At 41.4% G+C, this 8,668-nt stretch overlaps 1 protein-coding gene across 3 annotated transcripts in view; it reads right to left on the bottom strand.

Annotated features, from left to right (window-relative positions):
* Window positions 1–813: 813 nt before the first annotated feature.
* Window positions 814–8,668, bottom strand: part of SLC24A2 (solute carrier family 24 member 2) — a 268,004-nt gene continuing 260,149 nt past the window's right edge. For all 3 annotated transcript variants that reach the window (XM_068973561.1, XM_068973562.1, XM_068973563.1), the window contains 3 exons: window positions 7,157–7,246; window positions 4,242–4,408; window positions 814–1,063 (listed from right to left, as the gene is read on the bottom strand). In XM_068973561.1, coding sequence (XP_068829662.1) covers window positions 814–1,063; window positions 4,242–4,408; window positions 7,157–7,246 — 507 coding nt within the window. The remainder of the gene's footprint in view (window positions 1,064–4,241; window positions 4,409–7,156; window positions 7,247–8,668) is intronic.

The raw sequence follows: 8,668 nt of genomic DNA, 5'->3' as shown, positions 1-8,668 counted from the left end.
TTTCAGACAGTGTACCTCAGTTAGACTGGGCAGATGGTCTTCCCAGTTTGGCTTGTGGGAATGTTTTGGAGGGCTCATATTAAGTTCTCTATGGACCCTTTCCACCCAGCCCTACCTCCTGCAACATATATTCCTTAAAGAGCTGTCATACCAAGCAGAATCCCAATATGTCCAAGGTAGGTTGAAGTTCACAGCAATGATTCTCTTAGCTCACCTCCTGCACTTAAGAGGTAAAGCTCAGACTGAAGGTTGATGCCCCTCTTCAGATAGGTACTAGAAATATACTAGAGCTGTCCCTGAAAAGATGCAGTTGTATTTATATATATATATATATGACTTCATATATATATATATACACATTTTCTCTGTGTCTGTATACAGGTATAGACTACTCTCTAGGTGTGGAAGGAGAGGGTATCAGTACAGGAGCAGGCGGGGGTGTGTTCAGGTGCATCTATATATAGTATGTATATTTTATATGTATATATATCACCTTTGTCATTGTTTGCATCATTATGACGAATATACCTCTGACCAGCAAGGAGTACCTGTCAGCGATGCAGGCTGAGAAGCCCCAGACGTGGGGATCTGTTTGTCACTTGCATGGAGCTGCTGCAGGAGGCAAGGGTGGGAGCAGCGCCATGAAACGAGCTGGCCCTGTGTGAATCCATCCCTCTTCAAATCCGCCAAGGAGGGACGCTCAGAAAGCCCCGGGCTGTGGGCCTGCTGCCTCTTCTCAGGAGGTCACAGACCCTACAACCCAGAGCGGGGAGGGACTGTCCATGCTGCTGGCTCAAGATATGGCTTTTCCCGCTAGATGGAGACAGGGCACACGAGGATTCTGTCTTCCAGGAGGACGCTGACCACCAGGAACACAAAGTAGAGGCCGAACATGATGAAGCCCAGCACTTTGTTCATCCGCCATTTGCAGAGGGCGATGGAGAGGATGACGAAGAGCAGCATGATGAAGAGGAGGACGATGGCGCAGAAGAGCCCGTTGCTGCTGACGGCCACGGGCTGGAACCTGTGGAGGACCGTGTAGAGGAGCCAGGGCAGCGGGAGCCTGCGGGGGCGAAGCAGGGAAGACGGGGGCGTAGTCAGACACGCTGAGGAAGGCACAGGGTGGAACATGAGCTGCTTGGGGTCTGATTGGAAACCAGCGTCCTGTTAGGTTCACTGTGACTCATGCCCGGTTGGCCCAGGCGAGCATATACGGAAGTCGCGTGACCTTTAAAAACCTTTACTTCCTGACCTTATGAGGGAGAGCAGAGAGAATTTGTTCTCTGGTTGAATAAGATCAAAGGCTGCTGCAGGTGATTTCTGAATTTGATTTGAAATATTTTTTTTTTGATTCCTTTCAAAGATTAAAGTGTTATCCTTAGCCCTAAAGAGATGAATTGGAGGATGTGTACAGGGTGACAGGAGGAGATGATAAAATGTTGGAAAGGATACAGAAATTAGCAGTGAAAATGGCCAAGTTATTATTTTTTAAATGGAGACAGAGACCAACAATGACACGCACGCACACATCCAGTTCTGGTGAAGTTGCGGTTGACAGAACTACAAATAGGTAAGAACCCTTTGGGGCAAATACAACATTTGTAATACTTTTGACCTATCAGTTCGGTTGTCAGGGATCAAGCAGAAGGAATAATTCAAAATGCAGAGGCAACTTTTTTCAGAAAGATGATCATTCCAGTGTTACTCTGAGTAGTGAAACATCAGGGACACCTTAACCTCACATAATAGGCAGTTAGTTAAATAGCAAACTGTTAAGTCAGTGTAATGTTACATAGCTATTAAAATCATAAACTTAAAATGGTACAGGCAAATGCCCATGACATGATTCTATAAAAAGGATACACATAAAAATAGCAATTTAACTTCAATAATGAATTAATTAGAGAGGTGTTGGTTTGTATTTATGTTTTATATATGCTTATATGTTGGCTTGTATTATGCTTTATGTGTATTTCTAAATCCTTTACCTTGAGTATGTATCAAGAAGAAAATGCTACCAAGATTATGGAGAAACTGTTACACTCTATATTGCTAATAACTTTGTAAATTGGTATAAACTCTTGGAAGAGACCTTTTGGAAAAATATACTACATCAATAGCCATTGAAATATTTATAATCTTTGATCCATTAATATTTCTTTAAAACTTTACCCTAATATGATAATTAAAAGAGATGTTTCATAAAGTTTCATAAAACACTCATGCTATCATAAAATTGAAAAAATACAAAGGTCCTACTAAAGCGTAATGGTTAAACTGAAAGCAACAAGATGGAATATTTTGAAGCTGTAGAATATTAATTATGAGAGCTATGAAAAAACTTAGAAAAATGGCTGACTTACTACTTTACTCATAGAGGCCTATTCTTTGCTAGGCATAAATGGTTTTAAAATGGAAAAATAAAAGCCCTCCAGCAGAGCAAAACTGATTATTCACTAAGAAAACTTTGTGAAATAGTAAGAGAAAAATGCACAAAAGTTAAATGTTTGGGAGTAGTAGGATTAGGGATGATTTTCTTTAAACCTCCATTTAAGTTACAACATATGTATAATTTAAGAACAATGAACAAAAAACATTTTGTAATTCACTAGAATACTTTTCGAAAACATGATAAATATATCTCAAAGAACACATAATTTTCCCATGTAAGATTTTCTCTTTATATACTACAGAATATTTTCTTTCTATTTGTACAAGGTATTGACCGAGAAAACTACTTTAAATGTGTGGGCAGTAGAACTGAGAAATGCTGTTTATACCAGGGATGTCCCTCTTTTTAAAAATACACCTTTTCAGGCATTCATTCGCTCATCCATCCATCCATCCATCCATTCATTCTACACACATGTGCCAAGCCACTGCCATACATTAGACATTGTATTAGGTTTTGGGGAGTTCTTGTTCTTGGGCAGTTCACAGTCTAGCAGACAGACTGATATACATGACCTTGACAAGAGTGTGAGCTACAGATACCCAGAGTGCTTACAGGAGCACGAGCCTCCAGGCCAGGCTTAAAGGAATCAGAAAACCAGGATGCGAGTTGACACTGGAAGGGTAAACTGGAGTTTTCCGGACAGACAAGCAGTGAGGGGTCTCGAGGGAGAGATGCCAGCAAAGGAAGACAGTGTGGTAGGAGAGGGCCCCTGTGAACTCTAAGGTGGTACAGACAGTGAAGCTCAGAGCAGGGTTTCATGTTCAGATGGTGCTGGGTTTGAGAGCATAGACTCTGCTCAAATCCCAGCTGTCTCATTACTCGTTGTGTGAACTCTGCGCCCTTCAGTTTCCTTACCTGAAAAGTGGGGATGACAAACGCGCCTCATGTGTGGCTGAGACAGACAAAAATGTATGTACTGCATATGTGGTAGATACTGAATGAAACAACTATATTTTAGGTAATGGAAAGGATAAAAGAGAACAGTGTTGAACAAGATGTTCAATGAGAAAGATTCATTTTTAATGGTCTTCCAAACTCGAATGCCAAGAGGCCAGTGCTTCTAGGAACACAAGGATAATATCCTGTCTTATTTTCTCAGGGGACTGCCTTTTGGGGTTACTTTTGACTACTTTTACTTTGGACATGTTAAATGAAATGATAGAAATAACAGCTTCTCTCCCCAGTCAGATCCACTTTAGAGATTATTCATGTTGAGAATTTCAGCTTGCTTAACTGTAGAAACAGAGCTCATTATCTGACTTTCAAAAAAACCTAGAATATCTTCACCAGCATGGATAAAGAAACGATAACACCAAACCTGCCAGTGTTTTCCAAGGAAGGAGATGGGATGTTTTTTTCCTGGCCTATGTTTTAGTCTGCTTTCCAAATCTCATCTGAGGCTGGTCGGGACTTTAATTAGAATTAGAACATGGGGAAAAAAAATACTGTGAAACTACCAGAGTATCTCAGTCACACATGAATGTTGAATATTCATGACATGTAGCCAATGCCATTTCTTAGGTGAAATTCTCTCAAAGTATTTCCTACAACACCCACTCTCTATGTAAGTATGTGTTTCTCCCTGTCCAAGGATGACTTATTTCATGAAGTTCTGTGAAGATGAAAAATGGAGTTGGTGAAACTGAATGATACTATCAGTCTTTTCTTTCTGTTGGTATTGGTTGGTTTTGGGCTCTGAGACTCTGGTCATGACTTCACAAGCTTCTAAGAAGACAAAGACAGTGGTGGAGCTGATGTGACCCTTTATATAATGAGTTCGACTCACCCTACGGTGATGTCAAAAATGTTGCTTCCAACAGAGCTGGACACGGCCATGTCCCCAAGTCCCTTCCGGGCCACTATGACGCTGGTGATCAGGTCAGGGATTGAAGTCCCAGCGGCCAAGATGGTCAGACCCATGATCTCTTCACTAATGCCAATTGTCTCTCCAACCTAAAAGCCATGACAGGGGCAAACAGAGGAGTGTTTGAAGTCACAAAACCATCAAGACCACCAACATTTCAATGCAGCTCCCTTTTAATGAATTCTACTCTGTGCTGTGCTGGGTGTTGAGCTAATAACAATGAATAAGCCACAGTCGTTGACAGAAAGATTTATATTTTAATGATACTCAGACCCAAGAGATCAGGAATGTTCACACAAGGATTAAACAGGTAATCTGAAAAAAGAGCTACAGAAGACTAGAATGTAGCCTCTATTTGATTTTTTATCAAGACCAGGCAGGGGAAGCAGAAGATCTGAGTTATAAATGCCAACGGGTCATTGGCCCCATGGGCCAGTGCCTGACAATGGCACCAGATCATGTAGCAAATGTGCCCCTTAATTTACGATTGAAGGTTAAGAATTGATACCCAGTGTCCCCATTTTCCCTTAACATCTCCTATTGTCTATAACCACTCTTAAACATTTTTAGGTTGTACCATTTCCACAGAAAACTTGATTTTGGATGTTTTGGGGTTTGGTAACATAGGATTGTAAGTCAGCAAGGCAGCTATGGAGAAAGCAACAGTTAGGAAATCAGAGGACCTTGGTCCAAGGTCTGGCTCTGGCATTTATTAAGTACTTGACTTAGTGCTAACTGGACCAATTGGGCAATGTCTTTGATCCTCAATTTCCTTCTTTTTCTTCCAGTTTTATTGAGACGTAATTGACATATAGCTCATGTAGATGTCACTTGCTAATGGAGAGCTAGTGAACCACGAGGGCAGGTATACCAGTTCAGTTCCCTAGGCTCTGGGGCGGTGTGACCGTCAAATAAAAACAGCTCCCAACTATGCTTTTAAGCTAGTGGGAACCAGCTATTATTGGCAAAACTGTGCATAACAAATAGTTGAGCACTAAATGGTGCACTTCCTATCATTTATAGCTTTTACAGGTCAAAGGTGCAAATGATAGAATTAGTGCTACAGACTTATAACAGAATCTGCTATTTGATCAGCTGTCTGGATGTTTTGAAAGAGAAAAGCATTTCTTTGGTGAAAAGAAAGAGAAATGTCTCATTCATTATTGGCAAATACGGCTTCTCTTTGTGCATTCTATATTTCTGGGCTTTTTTTTTTTTATAATTGTAATTGTTCCAGGGATTGTGTTTGTATTTTTCTACAAGAGCATGAAAAGAGAATAAGATTGTGGAATTAAGATAATCATTAAAAAGTAAAGAAAAAGATGGAAGCTTATAGGATGATATTTTTGAGGAAGGCTAAAGAAAAATATCTAGGCACAATATATTCCATTAAGTGAAAAAAATCACTTTTTTTTTCTTTATCTGTACATGGAAGAATAAAAATAATTATTATGGAAGGCCATGATATATGTTATAAATGGCAAACATTCATAGCCTGGAAATCTGGAGGCTGAGAAACAGCTTTTTAACTTTTTTTAACAGGTATGCTCAGTCGTGTCCGACTCTTTGTGACCTCATGGACTGTAGCCCGCCAGGCTCCTCTGTCCATGGGATTTCCCAGGCAAGAATACTGGAGTGGGTTACTGTTTCCTTCTCCAGGGGATCTTCTCGACCCAGGGATTGAAACATCTGCGGTGATTTCTGTTGGATATTGTTAGCAAATGTCTCTCCGTGAATGTAGAAAATAATGACTTGGGGGCAAACAGAATGTCTTCAGGGGGCCAATGATTTTTGGAAATATTGAGGAAGAGTAATCTGAAGTCAATGTCAGTCAAGTAACTGTGATAGGAATAATATGAAATACATTGTAGGAATAACGCTTGGTGTATCAGCCAATATTTTCAGTGGATTTTGTTAGTGATGCCATATGTTCTTTCTAAAAACAATTAAGGTATAATTTCCATACAGGAAAATTCACCCTTTTAAAAAAAGCATATGGTTTTGTGAGTTTTGACAAATATATGCAATCCTGTTTCTCCACACCCTCATCAACAAATAGTATTGTCTGTCTTTTTGGTTGTAGTTGTCCTAATGGTTATGAAGTGGTATCTTATGATTATTTTTAAACACCTTTAATTAGCTGTAAGCTTAACTCTTTAATCTGTAAACTGCGGATAATAATATTACCTCCTCCACAGGATTTATACCCATGTAGAAGGACAAAGGGAGGTGAATTGTCCATATTCAGGTAGTACCCACACAGTCAATAATGGTAACTGTTAGTACCTCTGAGAACCGAAGACCGAACACATTTTTCCTTTCATGTGTTACAACAAACAATTCCTGAGAGTTTATTCTGGTGATGGGCGTTACAACTGGTATTGAGTTAGAAGTAGTAAAAGTGAAATACATCATCATTTTTTGTAAATTCAGGCTCAAGGAAGAGACTATTTTGTCTCCACGTCTTTTCCTAAGAGCCAGTTTGATGAGAACGTGAGGTGAGTGGGTGTCCAAGTGAAAGGAAGTGCTGCAGAGCTAGGCAAAACCCTGACGTTCCTCCAGGCCCGGGCTGGCCTGGTTTCAGGCTGCAGAGGGCAAGTTGTGGATAGGCTTGCCTTTCCTCCACACAGCTGTCTGGGGCTATGCCAACTTGATTCCACCCTACAGAGAAAGGCCAGGAGATGCGGGAAAGTTAAGTGGAGTAAATTCCTCTAGTCCTGGAATATGTATGTCAGCTGCTATACCGTTGTGCCAGTTTCAGAAAGCAAACACACTGATGAGCCACCTGGCAACCAAGAGAAAAGCCAGGCAGATGTGTGTACTTCTCAAGGTCTTACCTGATGTGCCCACCAGACCATCAAGTAAGAGAAGACGGCGATCCAGGAGATGGAGCCGAAAAACGTGATGGGAAAAAACTTCCTTGATGACTGCAAGAGAACCAGGAAGAGGGGAGAGTGTGAGTACTAACCGAGGTGATCTGTCATCCTGGTGAAAAGTGAAAGTGTTAGTTGCTCAGTCATCTCCAACTCTTTGCAACCCCCATGGACTGAAGCTTGCCAGGCTCCTCTGTCTAGGGGATTCTCCAGGCAAGAATACTAGAGTGGATTGCCATTCCCTTCTCCAGGGGATCTCCCCTACCCAAAGATCAAACCCAGGTCTCCTGCATTGCAGGCAGATTCTTTACCATCTGAGGCACTGGGGAAGCCCCATCAGTAACCCTTGGTCGAGCTGGGACATTAAAATTTCTCTCGGGAATGTGAAATTGGTTGAAGCCAAGCCATCATAAAACTGGCTGCTGAGATGGGAAGTCTTTTTTTTTAAATTTATTTTTAATTGGATGGTACTGCGTTACAATGTTGTTGGTTTCTGCCATACAACAACATAAATCAGCTGTCAGTATACATATATCTCCTCCCTCTTGAACTTCTCCCCCATTCCACCCCTCTAGGTTGTCACAGAGCACCAGGCTGAGCTGCCTGTGTTACACAGCAGCTTCCCACTAGCTATCTGTTTTACATATGGTAATGTATATGTGTTAATGCAACTCTCAGTTCGTCCCACCTGAGAAGGCAGTCTTTTGCAGAGAAGGTCTGTTCCTACTGCTGGGTGCTCAGATGCTCTCTGTTCCTGCCCTTTCCCAAGGCGTGGCTTCTCAACCTCGCCTTCAACCCCTCGGTATTCCACATCCCCCCTCCTTCTCCTGTTCCCTTTTCTACCTCCTCTTCAAGTTCATGAGAATCAGTCTCTATTGCTTTGACTCATGTATCCTAATAATAATCCATCTGCCAGAAAGCCTATGGGACTCATTACATTTAACAAGAAAGCTCAATAGTTTCAAAAACAAATGGGCTCATTTTACAGCCCCGCGAATGATGAGGAAAAGCCACAGAGAAGAAGCTATCACCACAGTTAACACAGGTTCCCGAGGATGGCCAGTCCCTCAGATACTGGAGCCACACAAGGAGCAGATGCCCACTCGTGCTGCTTCTTTGGGAGTCACAGAGTAGACATTCTTGGGGATGTTTTCTTTCCTGTTCTCTACCTTTAACTACGTAATGTCCAACTATGGAATCGGGCTTTTAGCCCTAGGCTTTGTGCAATCTCAGGCTTACAGGATGAGCACTTTTCAAATTTCTTTCAAACGTCAACCCAAATCAGATACGCAAAATGCAATGTTTCTTATCGATCCCACTACAGGGAAATCCATCCTTGCATTGGATGGTAGTGGTGTCTTACTGATGCTCTTTTTGCAAATTGGGATCCTTTAAAACATGCTCAGAAAGCATAATATTCTTAGAGAGTCACTTATTATTGCCAAACACTTTTTATTTCAAAGCTTTCCACTTTTA

The sequence above is a fragment of the Capricornis sumatraensis genome, chromosome 6, assembly GCF_032405125.1.
Source record: "Capricornis sumatraensis isolate serow.1 chromosome 6, serow.2, whole genome shotgun sequence".
Classification (NCBI taxonomy): domain Eukaryota; kingdom Metazoa; phylum Chordata; class Mammalia; order Artiodactyla; family Bovidae; genus Capricornis; species Capricornis sumatraensis.
This window is presented reverse-complemented; position numbering and strand designations above follow the sequence as displayed.